At 50.2% G+C, this 21,356-nt stretch overlaps 1 protein-coding gene across 12 annotated transcripts in view; it reads left to right on the top strand.

The window, feature by feature from the left end:
* cac (calcium voltage-gated channel subunit cacophony) overlaps positions 1 to 21,356 on the top strand; it is a 530,251-nt gene that overhangs the window by 435,477 nt on the left and 73,418 nt on the right. For all 12 annotated transcript variants that reach the window (XM_077648396.1, XM_077648390.1, XM_077648387.1 and 9 more), the window contains 3 exons: positions 3,592 to 3,813; positions 7,942 to 8,047; positions 11,546 to 11,685. In XM_077648396.1, coding sequence (XP_077504522.1) covers positions 3,704 to 3,813; positions 7,942 to 8,047; positions 11,546 to 11,685 — 356 coding nt within the window. In that variant the 5' untranslated portion in view covers positions 3,592 to 3,703. The remainder of the gene's footprint in view (positions 1 to 3,591; positions 3,814 to 7,941; positions 8,048 to 11,545; positions 11,686 to 21,356) is intronic.

The raw sequence follows: 21,356 nt of genomic DNA, 5'->3' as shown, positions 1-21,356 counted from the left end.
CCAGATAGCCACCGGCTGGAGCAGCAACCTAGGTTGGCCACCTAGGTCCCGTGACCTTGTGGTGTCATCACAACCTGCCCACCGGATGAGCAAACTGACCACCGTGGCAGGTGGCTGCTAAATGAATCATTGACCGCAAGAGGTTGCTCGTGAAGAGCAACTTGGGTCGCACATGTTCCACTGATGGCAGCACCTGCCATCGCAGAGCAGTGACACAACGCTTAACCGCTGCACCACTGCGCAAGGAGTGGTATGAGGACTGCCGAGGATCTATGAAGGTTCAGTGACGCCGTCAGTCACGTAGTAGCCGGGGTCCGTTGGAGCCGCTGACCTGACGTGAAGTTGTCCTCTAGCGCACTCTCTTTTGAGGGATTTCGGCATATGTGGGCATTAACCCATTTGCTACCGCGTCACACACTTAAGGCGGAGCTTAAGTGTCCCTTCCAATTTTACTCCCTTTTAACTCCCATGTAGGCTGAGTTGTGTTTGTAGTGTAGGCAGCCACGGGGGGCCTTATCTCCGCGATGGAACGGAGGTTTGCTAAAATAACCGCCGCCCAACATGATAGAAATCAATGGCTGTGTTCATTTTTTCGGCGGCACATACAACCTCACTTCTTAGGGATGAAAAAACGCTGCGAACGAGTGAATGCAATTAAGAAATATTCTAAAACGCGCACAGCGCGGATTAGGTGTTCATCCACCATATAAGTGAGACATTTTCCTTCCTGGTAAAACATTTGTATTTTTAAGAACCGGTCATCCTTTTATTACTCTCTAGCAACCCAATCTTATTTTTTCCTCACCCAAACCTCTCCTTAGTCTGTCAGCCTTATTGGCTATCCCAAGAAACACACTACGCGCAGCCGTACCCCTTCCCTACCATGCCTGGACAGCACTTAATAGCAAAGAATACAAATCTACCTTCCCCTCAATATTCTAGCATACTGCGTACACAGGAGAACCTTAGTCGATCCCCCCGCTTCAAGTACTGCGGGGGATATCTTGATCAAATCCGTACATTATGGAACTGTCTACACTTCTAAGCCACACCCACTCGGGCCCTGTCTCTAATCCCGGCTCGAAACCGTCCCACTTCGTGTGTGAACTGGCTAACTGCATCAGCCCCGCGCTTGCCCGCGCATTCAGAAAGTTCTCAAAGCATTACATTGCAAACCTGGACTCTGAGGGAACCTCGCTGGTTACAGGGGTCCTCGAGCTATGGTGTCGCTCGGCGAGTAACATGCCACAAGTAAAATCAGTCAAAACATCGGTTTATACCCAGCAAAAAAAAAAAACGAAAACCGACAATTACAATCTAGGCGGCCAGAAAAAAAATTGGAGCGGACACTTAAGCTCCGCCTTAAGGGCATGACGCGATAGTGTACTGGGTTATTTGGCATATATGTAGAAAGTGATCATCTACTTTACATTCATACCCTTCCTGGCGCAGGGGTGCAGCGGTTAAGCGATGCGCCGCTGCCCTGCGATAGCAGGCGCTCTCAGCGGTGGGCCTTGTGCGGGCCCAAATTGCTCTTCCCGAGCGACCAATCATTAATTTAACGGCCATCTGCCACGGTGGGCAGTTTGCTCACAATCCGGTGGGGAGGTTGAGATGACGGCGCAAGGTCACTTAGGCGGCTCACCAGCCACCTATCGGTTGCTCTCTCTGCAGGCACCACGTGCTAGAGTCATGCTGGTGATTTTTTTCGCTGACAACGCCGACGCCAGATTTTCTGGATAACGAGGCCTTCAACGCTGTCGCGCTAATACGGCAGCAGTGCAAGCAGGACAACACTGACAAGCTTCCGGTAGCGTAATATACGGTGCGGGCTACAGAGCGCCTCAAGCAAGTGCGCGATCCGAGAAGCTATGAGGCGGGCAATGACGCAGTGGCTAGATGACAACAAAATATAGAACTGAACTTGGCCATAGGCGACACGGGAACACACGCGCCGAACAACGCGAGAAGCCTCGCGGCGGCTGCCACCAACTCGATCCGAATCTAGCGAAACGCTCGAAGCCGAACGCGATAAAAAAGACGGGGCTGCCGCTGCAGGGACGGCGGCTCGTCCGGGCCCGCCGGAACCACTACGCGCACGGGCAGCTCTCCCGCGCTGTAGTATTCCCTCGATGGGCTGCTCGCTCGGCCGTTATCGAGCCGCCGCCACGATCGCGCGCATGTTTACCGGGCTCCCGTCGAGAGCTTGCCGAACACAAGCGGTAATATTGCACTTCGGTGCGCCCGCTGGCACCCAAAATATGCCACGATCGCGTGCGTCCCAAGCTAACTTGGCCCACAGCTCTTAAAGCTAGACTCGTTGCATCAGAAGCGCCACCTCTCCTGCTCTGTCCTAAGAGGCGTTCGTTTCTGAATTCTCTAGTGCAGTTCTAATACTTTGTCAGTGCTTACTTCTTAACACGCCTTCCCAAGGTTCTCGGATAATATAATGCGCGTCAGCCAGCTTCATGCGCATCATACACTGCGGGCAGCCAGCTTGACTTTTCCGCTTCAATCATTTACCCACAAGTAAATTTTACTTTGAGTGTGGGTGGCAGTGAGTGCACATGCGACGAAAATTGTGTGCACATTAACGTGGAGCCTAGGGGAGGGCTTGCAGCCATGCTTGTAGCCATGGTTATGATGGGGAACTGTTTACTGTCATCATTGTTATTTTTATTATTAATACTGTTGTTGAAGGACCTTAGGTGCATATTGAATAAATAAAAAAATATTCTTACAACATCTGATGATCTGGTCATTGAAGAAGAAAATAGCAATGCGGAAGAATATGACAGTCATTGCAAGCCAACCTGCGCTGAAACCACTCCTTCCTGCTATTTTTATCCCTCCTGCAACCGAAAACTTTTCTCTAGGCGTGACCACGCTGGTTGGGCTTTGTTGGGATTCTCCGGCCGCTCCGGATGCTGTGGGCCCGTTATTGTTACCCACCGTATTAAAGAAAGCTGAAATGTCTTCGTTTTCCTTCACGGCAGCCAGTGTTCCCTACTAATGATTCTCGCGAAAGAAAAAAGGCGGGCACTCAGTCGAATACAGCCATGAGCAGTTTCTTTTATCGAAGTTATTCGTGGTGTTGTTTTCTCTTTCTTTTCTCTTGCTTTCTCCTAGTGGGAAGCTTTTTCATTTTTGGAAAGTATTATTTCGAGTTTTAAAGTGCAGCATTCGAAAAATCTGACTGGGTGGTTTTGAGTATTCGATTGATTAATTGATTGATTGATTGATTGATTGATTGTATTTATTTATTTATTCTGGGACACTTAACACGGTAACCCAAATCTCTGAGGGCCTGGAAAGTCTCGCGCGACAACGGTTTGCGGGAATGGCGACCGTGTCATCGGAAAACGCCCTCGTCTTGCGCCACTGTGGCTTGGTGCCAAGAGGCTTCCTGATGCGCCGCTGGCCAGTTTCAGGGGCACGTTTGCAACTCCCCTCGCAGTCTATGGGCAGCCAAGGTTGGGGGAAATCGGGTACTTTGTTCCAGCAAGCGCCTCCCGCCCACTGTGGGCGCAGAGGCTGGTCCGTTTAGTGTGGCCCTCTGATGCAGCGTCCGCGGTGATTGTTTCTGCGCAGGCTGTCGGCGCTGTCGGCGGAAAGCGGCGGTGAGCGCGGCCTGTTGAGGGCCCCGGAGACGAGCGGCGTGCTGGGCGGCCATGGGAGCGGCGCCCTGAGGACCGAGCCCGGCATGGCCAGGCGCAAGGGCCTCGACCCGCGGGCCAGGGGGCCTTCCTCGCTCTTCCTCCTCTCCGAGGACAACCTGCTGCGACGATACACCAAGTTCTTCATCGAGTGGCCATATCCTTTCTCGCTCGCGGCCAGTGCCCGTGGCGCGCAGTGCGCGGTGGTGGACGCGCATGGTGACACACGTCTCAGCACACCGCGCGCAACGGCTTCGCTGGCGAACGGATTACTCCTGGCGGACATGCCTGGTCCTCTTCCGAACGCACCAAGCCCAGGGGAAGACAACTTCAGGTATCAGACTTAGCTGCACTGCGCTGATTTGCCAGTGTTTTGGTCTGTCCTAACCTGCTTTCGAGCACAAGCGTGACCACTCGAAAGGGTAGTATATCAAAAGACGCGCCTGTTTTGCAGGTCGACGGAAACCTATCTGTACTGATGTGCGACAAAAGACGCAATTTATATGGTACTCAGGCTCCTGCGCTTGAGATAGGTCGCAAAACGTTTTTCAGTCGTGATTTAATACAGCCCAGTCCATAGACGGTTCATGTGCCACCTCTTGGTCGCTTACTATGGTTTCAACCCGATGCTTCTCACGCAGCTCACGGCCAAATGCACGTTCCGCACTAAGACATTTAGTTCGTTCTTGTCTTGCGTATAGAGGCATCAAACATTTCGCTTTTTCAGCCATGTAGCATGCGTGACACTCGCTCAATCATCCGAGGTAGGCGTGGGCGTTGTTCCTGGCGGTGCAAAGGCCACATGCGCCTAGTACTTGGACAGCCGACCGTCTAGCGGACACTCGCGTCGCAGACAGTGTGACAGCCTCGAACACACTGCTTACATAAAGTTTGCTGCATGTAGTTGTCCACCCGTCCGTAAGCATAATGTTCGCTCATAGGCAGCTTCATGACGGCCGTCGCGGTGAAGTTGGTCACCGGAGGAGAAGACGAACGATGCGCTGTTGGCTCAGCGGCAAAGCCCGAGACCGTGACGGGAAGAGGGGAAGCTGGCACAAACGAGGTGCCTGGCTCGGCGACAAGCCAGGCACAGCCGGCCGAGGCAGGCAAGAGTCGATGTCCCGCCCGCTTAGGCGGCTCTTCACCCACCGGAAATATTGCTAGGCTGTAATTGTGGCAGGCGGAGTTACCGACGGCCTGGGCGCACGCTCGCGCTAAGCATGGAATCGCACCCGACAGAGTGGCTAGCAACACTGGCAGTGGGTGCAGAAGGGAGAAGGTTGGCGGGGCCCTGCGAGGGGGGCCCGTGCGTCCCAAGAAGCGGCCCTGCTGGGCTGCTGCCAGAAACAACCCCTGCCGCGCCATCGATTGCTTTCGGGGGCCGCGGACGCTGCATGGCGCCATCTTCCGGCGCGGCGCCTACTCGATGCACCATTGGGAAACGCCTCGGGAAAGGCCCGACAAACACGGGGCCCCGGAGCACAAAAGGAAGTTGGCCGGTCAGCTTCCACAGCGCCCGCCGCCTTCCCGTGCACTCCTTCGGCGCTGGCCTTGAGTTTACGCACGGCTAACACCTTCAATGAACCGACCGCTCTCTTCTTCGAGTTAGGGTCGTCTGCTTGCCTCCGGAGTGCACGAGTGGGCCCGCGCCGTAGCCAAAGCCCAGACGAGACTTCCGTCGCTCGCGCACACGCGCCGCGAGGGCCTCAGACGGAGCAGCTGCTCCACGCCCGTACTCCTTTGGCAGCAGTCCAGGTTTCTTACTCAAACCGGCCTATTCTCGCGGCGGTGCAGGCTTTCCTCTTCGCTCGCGTCGTGCCACGGCGAACAGCAGTTTTTTCCGTGCGCAAAATTGACGTCAGTGCAGCGTCCGCACGTTATCGACGACTCTGGCCCGTATGCGCTGCGTCCGAAGGTTGCGCGCATTGCAGCGAAGATGAACGCATGCTCCGTGCTTCTCGGCCGCGGTCCGGACAGGGCACGTACGCTTTCCACGACAGAGGCAACCACGTCGTCTAGGACACGCTTTCTGGCCGCCATTGAAGCTTATACCGCAAGTGAATTGATTGTCCAATTGCTCGCGGTGTTCGTCCTCCTGAGGACACCATCCCAGGTTAGGGATAATGCTGCAGCAGTAATTTTGGAGAACAAAAGTGAAATTCCATGCTATCAATTAGGATGCGTACGTGAAGCCGGTGTCAACATTTAAAGACTTCAGCGCTGCTGTGGAAAAAAGAAACATGTTTTGAAAAGACAAACACTTCCACACTTCCACTTGAGTAGGTGCAAGCATGAAATGCTCTACAGGACCGGCGTACCACACTGTAGGATGGGTCACAGATGGCACCACCGGCTGCACTCTTCGAACAGGTCTCAGCGAGATCCCCTGACCTGTCGTTTTCATTCTACGGCACAAGCACCACTGCCACCGGGCGCATGGAAGAGCGGAATGGACATGCCAGACATGAAACGTGACAGGTGGCGATAATGATAATGACTTATTTCCTCCCCCTAAGCGTCGGTGTGGTAGAACGAATGTACCAGACGACTAAGGTAATGAAGACGCCGATGATGTGTATATATGCATTTCCCCTTCGTGCCAGTGAGACAGGCAACAAGACCTGTACTTTTACAAGACAAGTACCCGTGCACTCAAACTGACGTCATCTGTTATCAATGCGCCAATTCAGTCCCTAGTGGGTGGTGCCTTCTCTGATACAAATTCCACCTACAACACAATGTGACTGCCTTTGTGGCAATGCCCGAGTAGTATGAATTGAGCGTCAGGAGACGGAAGTAGTCGCTTTCCACGTGCATCGTATCGAATGCTGCTCGCAACACTGGGAAAGTGTGCAATGAAGAAGTACATTCTAGGCCTCGATCGCCCGCCAGGCTTTCGCAAATCCAAAATTTGTGTCTGCCCCCCTTCGCGGCAATACTTTTCAAGGCCGAAGCTCACCACATGTGGCGAACGGTAAATGCATGGCTAGTGAATACAGTACAGAACTGGGACTATGGTACAAGTTGTAGTAATCAGGAGGTTATTCATGTTATCCGGTTGAGATTGAAACAATAGGAAGATAGATACACTGGATAGAATTCCGGGGCTTCAGTGGGCAATCGGTACGGATGCATCGCTGCAGCCGCTGCACCGACTTGTGCACGATAAATTTATCTTTTCGCGCGCATGCAATTCGGATAGGAATTTCAGGTTTGGAAACCATTTGTTTCGGCATAGATTTTGCGGCCATTTAGGGACAACCTTCGACTGAGATTGTCGAAAATGAGAGCTAAAAGCACTTCGTTCTTAAAATTCATCCGCAAGGCTGTGAACGAGCCTGCTTCTGTGTCCGAGTGCTACAGGAATATTTCAAAATTCTGACACCGGCGGGCAGCGTCGCTTAAAATGCAAATAGGTGTACGCTATTTTCTGCTGACTGCCCTTTAGATGCCGTGCTGGATGCATCGGCTTCTTCCACTTAGTTCCCAGGCATTGACTCGGGCGCGGCAGAAACGTGGCCCATAGAAGCCTTCGGCAGTGTGAGACGAAAGGCTTCAAGGAAACAAAACGCTTGGACCGGCACAAATGTTGCCGGCGTGGGCGGCCGTTTAGTATGATGCAACAGATGTTCCTCAATTCTTTCAATTTCTCTTTTAATTGCTGACTGAAAGGTCAGCCTTAATTATTGAATTATAAGCAGCAGTTCATTCTTCTTCAGCTTTTCTTGATTCAGACGTGCTAAGTACTGGTTCTAGTGGCCGTGATAGAGCGGCGGAAAGGACTAGTGATATTTACACGGCTCTAATGAATTTATTGAAGCTGACATTCCACTAAAAAAATCCATTCGTTTATCAACGGTGTATACTTACCATCTATATAATTGTATTCTAAACAAGAACACTGAGTGGGTTAGGAAGGCAGCTAAACACGATGTACAGGCCATTCGTTGCTGACAGTGTAATACACCCGGCACAGATGCAGGCGCATAAAGTTCTCGTGATAACCAGATCACCGCAAAGCACCGCGCAGGATATGCAGTGTTATGCAGGGTGAAACATCATCACAACTTCTCCATGAAAACAGAACCATGTTCGAGAAATTTTGCGTTCACGTCGTACGGGAAGTGACTGCACCGGAGCGGCTTCTGGCTTTCCTATCGGGGCGAGATAACAACTGCTCTGGGGTGAAAAGAGGAAAAGGGAAACCAGACCCGATCGCAGTATTACTATTTCGCTTTTGCCCGAAGAGTCTGTGCCGTGTTTTCTTCCTTGACTCACGCTGTACTCCGCTCGAGTACGCCGTGCTGCTCACCATCATCGCCAACTGCATCGTGCTGGCGCTCGAAGAGCACCTGCCCAAAAGCGACCGGACGCCGCTCGCCCAGAAGCTGGTGAGGCAGCTTTCTCGCCTTCTGTTCTTTTCTTCTTTTTTTTTGTTGCCTCCTCCAGACCCACTTGCTCATTCTCCACCTACATTTTTGACTGCATTGCTTATCGAACAAAATAACGTCCCTTATTCGACTCAAGAGCCTTACCTCAATTTGGTAGCTAGCTGCCAGTAGGATTCAGTGTCTGTCTTCTTTCTTTACTGTTCCGTTACTCATTAACATTTCCTACTATTAGCAAGTGCAATCTATGCCACTGCAGACTGTGATTACGGGTGTTAACCTTACGGCGTCTGAGCCCCAACTTACCTGGCTGCTATCCTCCACGCGTAGCGCTTGAAGTGTCGCTCTCGGATTGTGACATTCATCAGAGCTGCAAATATTATTGCAGCAGCCGACAGTTTGTCAGCCTTAAGTGAACTGAACTCACTTTAAAAAAAAACTAACTTAAATTCGTGGAAGTAGGTAGTCTGACCGAATGTAACCTGACTCGCCTTTTATAAATCATGCAAATGGCCCAGTGTAGCGCCAACTGCTGCTTAAAAGAAAAATAAAGGGGGCGATACTATTTGGGGAAGCCCTGATCAGTTTAGCAACTGATGGATATAATCATAAAGGAATGTATCTGAATGTTCTCTTAAGTAGCTTAAGGTTCCAATCGAACGTACCGAACCATCGCCAGAGAATAAAATTCGTCACTCACGCATGCCTTGTGATGCTCTCCGAATTGTTGTTGTCATCTATTTACTGCTCCAGACATTACGGAAGTACGCTTTGGGAACTTAGAATTCAGTGGTAATATCTTGTGTTTGGTGGTAAGACAGGACAATTATAGACAGCATCAGTCCCACAGGTCATCACAGCGGCGAAGCGTATTTTCTTCTTTTTTTCATAGGCCCGTGTCCAAGTTTAACCACCGTACGAAAACGGTAAAAGTGCTAGGGCTGTGTTCAAAAGACTCTCCGTGATTAAATTCTCATTGGGATTGGCCAGCGCTAGGGCTCGCGCCAATCACAAAGCTATCTTGCGCATCAGAGTCTTTACGAGTTCTGTCTTAGAATAGTGGCTTAAGATATAAATTAATCACACATGCAAACCGTCTTGAGCTGCGTTCGAACTGTCGCCTGAAGGAACTGAACGGACACAATGGAATTACACATGATATTGCTGCCTGTGTGCCTGATTGTTCTGTGTGCTGTTCCTGCACCCGATCCGTTCCTTGAGGTGGCAGTTGAACCCAAGATGTACCCACTGGTTCAGATACAACGGGTTCGTTTATGAGCTGCCCTTCCAAGCATACTCAGTGCTTAAGCGCCTGTGTATACTGCCGGCTTTAGTGGTCTCATTTAATTAAACAGTATTTAGTTTCTTTATTAGCGAGAACACAGCTGCGCAGAGCTGTTCTTGCTTAGGCTAATTTCATTTTTGCCCTGTGCCCGCGGTCTGGCATGTCGATCACACTTCCGGAAAGCTCTGCGATTCCCATCCGTGGTGAACGTAACGTGACCAGGAAATGTTTTTACAACACCCTCTCCAGTATGCTAATAATGCCTCCAGAATACGAAGTTTGACAACAGACATGTGTACACAAGCCTTTCTTAAAGGGTATGTATGACGCATCCATAGCCACTTTTGTTGAATGGGCTATCATGTTGAAAGTGGCAACGCAGAAGGCCTCCTTCAAAGCGCCGTTCGGAGCTTTTCAGAACTGCGGCACAGCATCGTTGCGTGACGTCACTCATGAGCCGCACTTTAGCGCGAACAGCTTTGTAAATTTGGCGCCAAATTAGCTTACGACCGCTTCAGCTGCCGAAATGTCTACAGAGAGGCAAGAGGAAAACATTGAGCTTGTTCGCCAAGTGCAGCGAAACATTTAGGAAAGGACAGTCTGGCCTCCTTTCCTAATGTACGTGCGAGGTCTTACGGGCTTTCCCTAAGCTCACCCGCAACCATAGACGACGCCGCAAAGCAAGCTTGTCCGGGATTGCTGCGCAGCCAATGAGCTGCTGTTTTATACCCGTCGTCAGACAGAAATAGTCACGCAATGATAAGGCAATCAACGAGCGTTTCTTTAAGAGGCTACCACAGCCTATACGGAGATCAGCAACAAGTCTCACTGTCACAGAAATTGACCACGGGAGCTGTCATGGCGCCGCCGTCACGTTGGACTGCCACAGTCATTCGTGATCCGTGCCGCGTCAAGGGATGTGTCCATGCACAGGGCGGTTTGTGGCAGAATGACGACGCAGTACAAGACACACCTCCCGCTCCGTCCTTGCACGGCAGCTGGCACACAAAGTAAAGGCGCCTTGCTTCGTTGTTTCGCTGGTTCGAAACACAGAAAAAGCGCAGGCGTAATGGTTCGGGAGCGTTATGCAGCGTCGCCTTTTATGGCCTCATATTAATGCCACAGCAGTCACTCTGCTCGGCTTGTATCAGCACTGTCGCTGGTGTCACGCTGCAAGGGTACAGTCACGACGAGTTTCTAGCACAGTGGGTGACATCGAAAGAGCTATTCAATCGCGCTTTAGTAGTAGTAATTTTTTTTCCGCGTGACCAAACCGTTGCTCACTAACGGAAAACAGTAAAAAGGCGAAGGTACTCTTTAGAAGCATCAAGTCGCCCCCATGGGAACAATGATCACCTGATTAGATTCTGGTGATTAAGCGTATGCGGAAGGTTCTGTACAACCTCTTGCAGCGGGCAGCAGTTTCTATGGGGCTTCAGAACAAAGACAAACTATCGCGCACGCCGAAAAAAAAAATCTGACAAGAAGCGAACTCGCCTTGTTCGAAACTCCTCAAGCCACGGGGTTTGCTCGGAGCCGTGCAGGGGGGCACTTCCGACACCTTGAAGCTCAAGAAGTCTGGAGGGGTGAGGACAAAAGTTTTCCATCCCGTCCCGAAGTCTCGAACTGCCCCACTACACAGGGCTCCAAAGCAAACCCTGTGGCCTGGTGACTTCTTACCAGGACTGCACACGCCATTGCTGCGCTAAATGCCATACATATTAGGAGCGACATGTAGACACAGTGAAAAAAAAAGTCATTTTCAAGAGTGTCGCGTTATCTTTCATAGCCAGATATGCTGTTTTCTTCACACCGGACGGCGTCGCACTGCACGAAGTACGTCGTAACTCACCTGCTGGCCTATGAAAATATGACCCGCACTTGGGCTCGGTGCTAGCTGTTGCAGCCGTGATGGGAGCGTCCGAAATGTGCACTGAACCTTTCCTATGAGGGGTGCTGCGCAATAGGACGGCAGCCTCGTTCCTGCATGAGCACCAGCTATACCGGTGGCTCAGCCTCATTTGTATCAGGACAAAACAGCATCTAGACGGGAGAGCACAAAGGAGACGGGGGAACCGCTTCGCCGTATGTCTTTCTTGTTATACCGCCCCAGCGCTCTTTTTTTTTTCCTTGCTACGAAGTAGAAATTAACGGGACATGAACCCTCGTTACAGCTGCATTTGCACTGGCTGACTCTCTCGTCTCTCTTGTTTCAGGAAAAAACGGAGCCTTACTTTCTAGGTATCTTCTGCGTAGAAGCCCTATTGAAAATTGTAGCCTTAGGATTTATACTGCATCGCGGAGCGTACCTCCGCAACATTTGGAATATCATGGACTTCGTGGTTGTCGTCACGGGGTAAGTTGAAGCTTTCTCCTGGATTCTTGGCGCCGGCTTGTTTTTGTGTTAGATACAGGAAAATAGAAGAAAAAATCAAATATGCCAGCAAAGCAAGAGCTCGGGTCTTCAATAACGTATACCTGATATTTGTATCGTCATTAAGTATTTCGTGCCGTTTTTATGCTGAGCGCAATCCTGCGTACTATAGATGCCCCAGAACTGCATATTTTACCCCCGATTAACAGGAAGCATGCGGTGCCTGTTTCAATCTTTGGACAGTTACTCAGTTAGTATTGTCACTGCATTCTTGTAAAAAAAAAAGCAATAACACGCGCCTGCATTTGAAGCATACGTTTATGAAAAGGCAGCACTTGATAACACGTGATGCACCATCGAACGGGCAAAAAAAACTAATTCCGCTGTATTGATTCGCTCAAAAGATAGAACGGGCTTGTTGCGCACTGTTGCAAAACACTTCCAGAATTTTGGGATCCGCGCTTTGAGAACGCTTGCCTCTTACTTCACTCGCGAAACAAATAAATAGGAAATGGTGTTCAGTATTAGCCCCATGTACGCCTTCTTTTTATGATTGCATATATGTCTTCCGTAATGTCGAGTGGATTCCTGGGGAGCCAGGATCCAAATGAAGCCAAACAGCCGCTCAACAAAGTTGTCTGCTTTCGGCAGTTGCTCTTCTGCAGCAGAGATCCTTCATTCATAAGGCTTAGGCACGAATCTTTCTCTACGAGCATGAAGGCTTGCAGTTCTTTGCGTATTGAAGGGTCCCGCAGTATTATGGACTCTAAGGCAAGCCAGAGTGTAAGGCAACACGATGAACGGCGGCAGAAGTTTAAATCACATAGAATTAAGTTACCTGAGCTCGTGAACAAGATATTTATTCAATTTGTTTTAACTGCAGCTGTATAATTTAGGCATTTACCCATAAAATCGCCATGTGAGTGAAGTGTTCTTAACAAAACCGTAGCGTAAAGACGGGATGAAGAAAGACGAGTAGCACCGACAGTAGGACCATCATGTCCTCCTCTTTCTTCATGCCGTCTTAACGCTACGTTTTTGTTAAGAATCTCTGACCAACTGGCCCAACAGCAGACTTTGTTAAACGACTGAAGTGGCCCAGTTCTTACTCGTTTAAAGTGTTTATGTCAGTATGTCAGAGGAACGCAAATGAGAGCGCATTGTCTGCCTTTCTCTTTGTTTGTTTCGAGAAGGCAGCTTGAGGAAAAAAAAATTGCTGAGGTTGGACTAGCCAGAGTTCGGCCATTTTGTCTGACGTAGAGTTCATCGCATGCCGCCGCTGACACCTCCGCTAAGTCGACGAGGGAAGCTGTTGCAATCTCAAAGTACAGTGGAAGATAACACACGCACGCCGGGGCGTAATAAACCGCAGAAACTCGCAACGCTCTTCAAGAGCAGCACTAGCAACCTTTCAAGTGCGGACAACGCCAGGCGGCGAAAGCGTCGGGCATTGCGGCGGCACCCACTCTCAGACAAGCGAGTCCCAAAGCTGCTGGATGAGCAGAGCAGTGTGCGCTGCGTCGGCCCCTCGCAGTCGGGGCGCGGACCGGGGCCACCGCTGCAACTGCACTCGTGTTCTTCTTTCAGGATAATGAATATAACGGCGCAGCAGACGGAGAACTTAGACTTGCGAATGCTTCGGTCGTTTCGAGTATTGCGTCCACTCAAACTAGTCTCTCGTACGCCAAGTAAGTGCGCCCGTCGCCTCGGGTAGCCAGAGCAGCCGCGCGCCCCGTAGAGCACGTCCGTGTCCGTGAGCGCCCGGCCCCACACGTGCGCTCGGCCCGTGCGTAGCCCGCCCTAGTGGTGTTCGTAGCGAGGATGGCCGGGCGGTTCCGCTGTGTACAGTGCCCGGGGCCGGTGAGTATGCGCCCCTGTAGGGGGCGCCAGGCACTCGCCTGATACGCCGTACGCGGCAGCGCGTGCAGTGGTCCCGAGGAGTGCGGTGACTCCTGTTGTGTAGCCCGTAGTTGTGCCACGTAGTCCGTTCCCCCATCTCTAGAGGTGGGGACAAGCCTTGGATGTGTATGTGTGTTTGTGCTTTGTTGTCGCTATTGTATAGATGTGTAGATTCGCCGAGTCGCTTCGGTAAGCAGCAGCGTTCGCGCGTCCGGACAAAGAGCTCGCTCGCGTGTCATCCGCGCCTATTTTCGTCTAGCGGAGGCAATAAGAAGGCGTAATGTCCTTGTGCCAACCCTAAAGCTGGTGTGGCTTAGTCTTCTTTGATATGCACCGGGTGTTCGACCTAAAAAGTCCGAAGCCTTCTTTAAATAAAAAGGGATCATTTCCAAATGCGAGGGGCACATAATGTGGGAGGCAATATATTTTCCGGCAATGTTTTGCTGGCTATGACGGCACGCACGCAATACGATTCTTCCATCGGTCAGCAATGCTCAAAAGTTCTGCAGGGCCGCTTGTTGGACATCGCCGAGTTTTCAATGACGAAACGTGGAGAGTCCGAGAAGGCCATTTCAGAAGCTCTGCTCTTTCGATTACTATTTCCCGAGCCGTCTGATATATGCGCAGCGGGTTCCCCTGTCATCGCCTGGCGCGAAGCGTATTCAAGCATTCTTTCGTGCTTTTGAAAGTAGGCCACGCTTGACCTTTACTTGCTCCTTCGCTTCTGTCCTTCAGTGAGACAGCGCAGAAAAGACTCGATTCGCGTATGAGAAAAAGTAAAGCAGGAGCATGTGGAAACGTAGCATCCGCTGACCGTATGCAAAACAGTACGAGGTGTGTCCAGAGCTGGAGCTCCTCCGCTGTGCTTCAAATTTAGCGCGCTGCGCGCGAGCTCCCCTTGAAGAACCAGCGGACTGCGCAGAGTTCCAGAAATGAAAGAGCCGCATAACCTCGAGTCACCGTGGTGGCCAAAAGTCAACGGCTCTCTGTTTCGTTTTGAAAAGCCGTCTTCGTCTCTTGAGCGGCGCCAAAACAACTTAATTGAATAGCTGACCAAGGTCGTCGCTCGCGAGGGCACTGCTAATTTTGGGGTCACGGGCGAGCATACAAAAGGCGGCGCTCTGTGCATTTTGATACGGCGCTCTTCGAAAAGCGGTCTCTCCTCCGGCCGGACAAAGGAGACGCTAAGCTGCGCTCAATAAAGAAGAACACGGTCGCCCAAGGAGGCGCCACCGCCGTCTTGCTTTATTGCCCAAACGGGGCCTTTCTTTTTCACTTGGTTTTGCGTCTGCCCCATTCTTCGCGAGCCAAGCGTCACCTGGCTTGATCCGGCGCCGGATAAGGCTGAAAGCTTCCGCACGAACAATAGCTGAGCAAATAAACGCCGTTGTTGCCGAATGTTTGCCCCGATGAACGCGTGCTGCCTTGCATTTGGGCCTCGCTCGCCTCCCCGCTCTCTCGCACGCCCTCTCCAACGCGTCACTGGGCGCTCTCCTAACAGACTTTGAGGGCGCGCACTCGCGAGATTCCCCGCACTGCGCGTTCGCCCGCTTGCCGAAGCTGCGATCGCACGCCCTCCTCCAACTTCTTGAAGTTTTTCCTTTCCGATAATTAACTGCACCTTCCTCGCTTTGGCTCATTTCTTGTGTAATTTTCGCCGTCACGACACTTTCTACCCTCCTCAGCATCTGCTGACTCGGCCGTCCCGCCATTTTGGCACGCACCGATGGAAACCTGCGTGACTAGGCTTGCTTTGTTTCCCTTCCATTCGCGCGCTGCGCACGCGGCCAACATTCTCCTTTCATTCGCTAGATTATTTGGCTTGTTATTCAATTTATAATTCTATTTGTGATGTCCTTGGATTTATAATTCCATAGTGGTGTCATAATTTATTGAAACACACTGTTTATAACCAAATTTTATTCCAGCTACATACCGTCGAGATTCCTAATGCGTGAACGATAGAAACTTAAGAAAGTTTGTAGATGTTCATGGCTGAAGTTAATTGCTTAGACCACACAACGACAAGGACGGAGGGGAAAGATCGAACAAGAACTGACGAACGGCCGTTAACAAACACACTAGTGCTTTTCGCTAAGAATGGTGACCTACCCGTAGATTATTCGCAAAAAGCTGTTTACGACAAGCAACAGCTGCACTTCTTGTATACCGACTGTAGAAATTAGGTATGTAGGCATCCTGTTCTTTCTGTCCTTTTGAAGTTGGCTTCAAACTGCGCTTGAATTGGATGATGGACCTTCAAGCAGCCCGGAGTCATGAAAACACGTAGCCGTAAACAACACCGGCGATCTGTTGTTTCCGTTCGCTGTACTTTAGAGGTTTGCGGCGACTGATCAAAAACTCGCGCTTCGTACACTATCTTTTACTACGAAAGTTTGCTTTATGGGGTTTAACGTCTCAAAGCGACTCAGGCTATGAGGGACGCCGTAGTGGAGGCTGTCGGCAATTTCGACAACCTGGGGATATTTAAATTGCATAGAGACATCGCACAGTACACGTCTCTAGCCTTTCGCCTCCATTGAAATGCGACCGCCGCGGCCGGGCTGGAACCCGCGTCTTTCGGGTCGGTAGCCGAGCACTATAACCACTCATCCACCGTGGCAGCTACTATACAAAATGAGCCTAGTGCGACGGGAAAAGGAAATGTAGTCTAAGACTCTGGATCTCATTCATTTAAACAGGGCGTCATACCATATTGCACGCATAGGAAAGCGAGTGAGACAGAATAAATAAAATACAGGGATGTTAACTAGGCAATGCCGCACCCTACACGTGGGGTGGGGGATGAAGGGAGTGAAGGAGAGTGATGAGAGAACTGTAACATCAGAGAACAGTATGGAATGCGTCCGCGGGAGCCATTAGTCCGTGCAAACACAGGATGCACAGCATGCGTAATAATATCGGAAGCTGAGCATCATCAAGACCATACCGTCAGCGCATCGATATAGTTCAGTGCACCTGACAGCCTCGTAATTCAACCCCAAATGCTTTATAAGTGCTGCACATTGAGCAGTCTCTCTCACCGTGGGCTTTGAGCATCTTTTTGATTTCATGTCCTCTTCATGAGCAAATGGCGTCGGATGTAGGATAAAAGTGAAACGTAGGAACAGTCTTCGCTCCATAAAGGTCAGATATTGACTCAGTGATAGTTGGAACTTGCTTGCAGTGTCAACCGGGTTAATCATCATCATCATCATCATCATCATCCTTACTACACCCACTGCAGGGCAAAGGCCTCTCCCATGTCTCTCCAATTAACCCTATCCTTTGCCAGCTGCATCCACCCTTTGCCTGCAAACTTCTTAATCTCATCCGCCCACCTAACCTTCTGCCGCCCCCTGCTACGCTTACTTTCTCTTGGAATCCACTCCGTTACCCTCAAGGACCAGCGGTTATCTTGCCTTCGCATTACATGCCCTGCCCAAGCCCATTTATTTCTCTTGATTTCGACTAGAATGTCATTAACCCGTGTTTGTTCCCTCACCCACTCTGCCCGCTTCCGGTCTCTTAACGTTGCACCTATCATTTTTATTTCCATGGCTCGCTGCGTTGTCCTTAACTTAAGCTTAACTATTTTCGTTAGCCTCCACGTTTCTGCCTCGTAGGTGAGTACCGGTAAGATTAAGCTGTTGTACACTTTTCTCTTGAGGGAAATTGGTAAACTGCCACTTATGATCTGCGAGAATTTTCCACATGCGCTCCACCCCATTCTTATCTTTCTAGTTATCTCCCTCTCATGATCCGGATCAGCTGTCACTACCTGCCCTAAGTAGACGTATTCCGTCACAACTTCTAGGCTCTCGCTGCCGATTGTGAACTGTTGATCCCTTGCTAGGCTGTTGAACATTACCTTGGTTTTCTGCATGTTAATTTTTAGACCCATCGATCTGCTCTGCCTGTCTAACTCATTGATCATGATTTGCAGTTCACCTCCTGAGTGACTCAGCAAGGCAATGTCATCAGCAAATATCAGATTATTTAGGTATTCTCCATTTATTCTTATTCCCAACTGTTCCCAATTCAGGCCTCGAAATACCTCCTGTAAACATGCGGTGAACAGCATTGGCGAGATCGTGTCTCCTTGCCTGACGCCCTTCCTTATTGGAATTTTATTGCTGACTTTATGGAGGATTATAGTAGCTGTGCAGTTGCTATATATATCTTCCAGTGTTTTGACATAAGGCTCTTCTACTCCCTGATTACGCAATGCCTGTATGACTGCTGAGGTTTCCACTGAGTCGAATGCTTTCTCGTAGTCAATGAAAGCTATATGTAGAGGTTGGTTATATTCTGCGCATTTCTATACCACCTGAATGATATTGTGAATATGATCTATTGTGGAATATCCTTTACGAAAGCCTGCCTGGTCATTTGGTTGATTAAAGTCTAACGTTGCCCTGACTCTATTAGCGATTACCTTAGTAAATACTTTGTAGGCAACCGATAGTAAGCTGATCGGCCTGTAATTTTTCAAGTCCTTGGCGCCTCCCTTCTTATGAATTAAGATAATGTTTGCATTCTTCCAAGCTTCTGGTACAGTCGAGGTCATAAGCCATTGCGTATACAGGGTGGCTAGTTTTTCTAGCACGATGTCCGCTCCATCCTTCAACAGATCTGCTGTTACCTGATCCTCCCCAGCTGCTTTTCCCCTTTTCATTGCTTCTAAGGCTTTCTTTACTTCATCTTTCGTTACTGGCGTGATGACGCATTGCTGTGCACTGCTGTCTTTCTCATTAACGCTCTGATTACATTGGCTACTGTACAGGTCTGTGTAGAACTCTTCAGCTACGTTAACTATTTTATCCATATTGCTAATGACATTGCCCTGCTTGTCTCTTAATGCATACATCTGGTTTTTACCTATGCCTAGTTTCCTCTTCACTGATTTTAGGCTACCTTCGTTCTTTAGAGCATGCTCAATTCTCTCCATATTAAACTTCCTTATGTCGGCTACCTTGCGCTTATTTATTAACTTTGACAGCTCTGTTGGTTCTATTCTATCGGTAGGGTTAGAAGCCCACATGATTTGGCGCTTCTTAATCAGATCTTTCGTCACCTGAGATAGCTTGCCGGTATCCTTTCGAACTGTCCTACCGCCTACTTCTACTGCGCACTGCGTAATTATTTATGTCAGATTATCGTGCATTGAATGAACATCAAGATCGTCTTCCTCAGTTAAAGCCGAATATCTGTTTTGCAGCGCTATCCTAAACTCCTGTGCTTTCCCTCTTAAGGGTAACTCGTTAATGGTCTTCTTCTTCACTAGCTTCTTCCGTTCCCTCTTCAAGTCTAAGCTAATTCTAGACCTTACAATTCTGTGGTCGCTACAACGCACCTTTCCGAGGACGGCCACATCCTGAATGATGCCAGGAGCATAGTATGAAGTCGATTTCATTTTTAGTTTCACCATTGGGGCTCTTCCAGGTCCACTTCCTGTTTTATCGTTTGCGGGAGAAGGTATTCATGATCCGTAAATTATTTCTATCCGCGAATTCGACTAATAGCTCTCCCTTGCTATTTCTAGAGCCTATCCCATAGTCACCTACCGCGTGGTCGTCAGCCTGCTTCTTGCCCACCTTCGCATTGAAGTCGCCCATCAGTACAGTGTACTGCGATTTTACTTTATTCATTGCCGATTCTACATCCTCATAGAGACTTTCAACGGTCTGGTCATCATGGCTGGATGTGGGTGCGTAGGCCTGCACCACTTTCAGCTTGTACCTCCTATTCAGCCTAATTGCTATAGCTGCTACCCTCTCGTTAATACTATGGAGCTCCTCTACGTTGCCAGCTATATCCTTATTAATGAGGAATCCCACACCTAGTTCTCGTCTATCCTCTAATCCGCGATAGCACAGTATGTGTCCGTCCTTTAGTACTGTATACGCCTCACCTGTCCTCTTAACTTCGCTAAACCCTATCACATCCCATTTAATTCCCGCTAGTTCCTCGAACAGCACTGCTAGGCTAGCCTCACTAGATAAAGTTCTAGCGTTAAACGTTGCCAGGTTCAGATTCCAATGGCGGCCTGTCCGGAGCCAGAGATTCTTAGCACCCTCCGCTGAGTCACAGGTCTGACCGCCGCCGTAGTCAGTGGCTCTGCAGCCGCTGGGGACTGAGGGCCGAGGGTTAATTGGTTTGATCATAGAAGGTTGTGGCCAAGTACTACACCAGGGTGGCCAAATCCTGCTCTGGTGAGAGAGTGCGTTGTCGGTTCTGGTCACCGAGATCAGGCCGCACTCCAGGCCTGGTTATGCAATTCCATCGACAGGCGGATTTTTTTTTTTGGTAACCCGGTGGAGAATTGCGCGGCACCAGGATTTGAACCCCGGTCCTCTTGCACGCGAGGCGGATGTTCTACCTCTACGCCATCGCTGCATTATGAGGTTATGGGTTAATGATATCCTAGTCGAAATCAAAAGGAAGAAATGGGCTTGGGCTGGGCATGTAATGCGAAGGCAAGATAACCGCTGGTCCTTAAGGGTAACGGAGTGGATTCCAAGAGAAAGTAAGCGTAGCAGGGGGCGGCAGAAAGTTAGGTGGGCAGCATGATATTAAGAAGTTTGCGGGAATACGATGGCCGCAGCTGACAAAGGGCAGGGTTAATTGGAGAGGTCTTTGCCCTGCAGTGGACGTAGTTAGGCTGATGATGATGATGATGATGATGATGATGATGATGATGATGATGATGATGATGATGATGATGATGATGATGATGCTGATGATGATTCTTGAAGTGCACTGCTATCGCGATGGTGATGGACAAAGCAAACAAACAACGCTCCGGAATTTGACTAACAAAGTCAACGTACCAGGTCGGAGATTCTCGAGCCATAGCAGACAGCACTCGCCATTCCTTTTATCGACGGCGCAATCTGAATTGTCGCATTTAAGACGCACGCTTGGGATTCTGCATGAGTAAGGCGCTCGCGGCCGGCCGCGATGGCTCAGTGTCTATGGCGCTTGGATGCGGGGCCAAAAATTTCAGGGTCAGATGCTGGCCGCGTTTCGATGGAGGCAAAACACAAAATCGTCTGTGTGCACTGCGATGTCGGTGTGCGTCAAGGAATTGCAGGCGGTCGAAATTAATCCGGAGCCCTCCACTCTACGGCGGCCCTTTGTCTCTTCCTCTTTTTACCCTCCCCTCACTTGCCTCACGGCGCGGTTCAGGTGTCCACCGTGCGTGACCCGGCTACTGTTCATTTCGATTCCTGATAACCTCCTCGCTAGACCGCCTAATTCACAATTACCCTCAGCAACAAAGAACTAAACCTTTCTCAAAGGTAATAAGAGCTTTCCCCGCATCCGTATGGACATCGTTTTTTCAGCTGCAGCTGCATTTGGCGTGCCTGCGGACTACATGCAAGTTTCAGAGCTCTGAAGCACAAGCCATGCATTCCTTGTGGAAACAGTTTAGAGCGTAGTCCATTCGGGGACCGTCGTCGGCACTGCATAAAGCGAAGGGCGGAACGCACAATTATCCCGTCGCCGTCTAGACTAGAGCTACGCTGCTAAGATCGTCAGCGCTGGCAACATCACGACCAGCACGCCGGCGTCTACTTCACCAAGAGCCGGACCGCGACAGAGAACCGCCCATTGGGCTCGGCAAAGCCGCCGTGCGGACTCCTGTCACCAAGCGCATGCGATCTATCGGCTTGTTCAAAACTTCTCGATTCGCGCGGCGCCCCGCCTGCGAATCGTCCGATGGACCTTCATTCGTAGCAGTCGCGATT

This window comes from Amblyomma americanum, chromosome 1 (assembly GCF_052857255.1).
Source record: "Amblyomma americanum isolate KBUSLIRL-KWMA chromosome 1, ASM5285725v1, whole genome shotgun sequence".
NCBI lineage: Eukaryota > Metazoa > Arthropoda > Arachnida > Ixodida > Ixodidae > Amblyomma > Amblyomma americanum.
The sequence above is the reverse complement of the archived record's forward strand: the minus strand, read 5'-3'. Positions and strand labels throughout refer to the sequence as shown.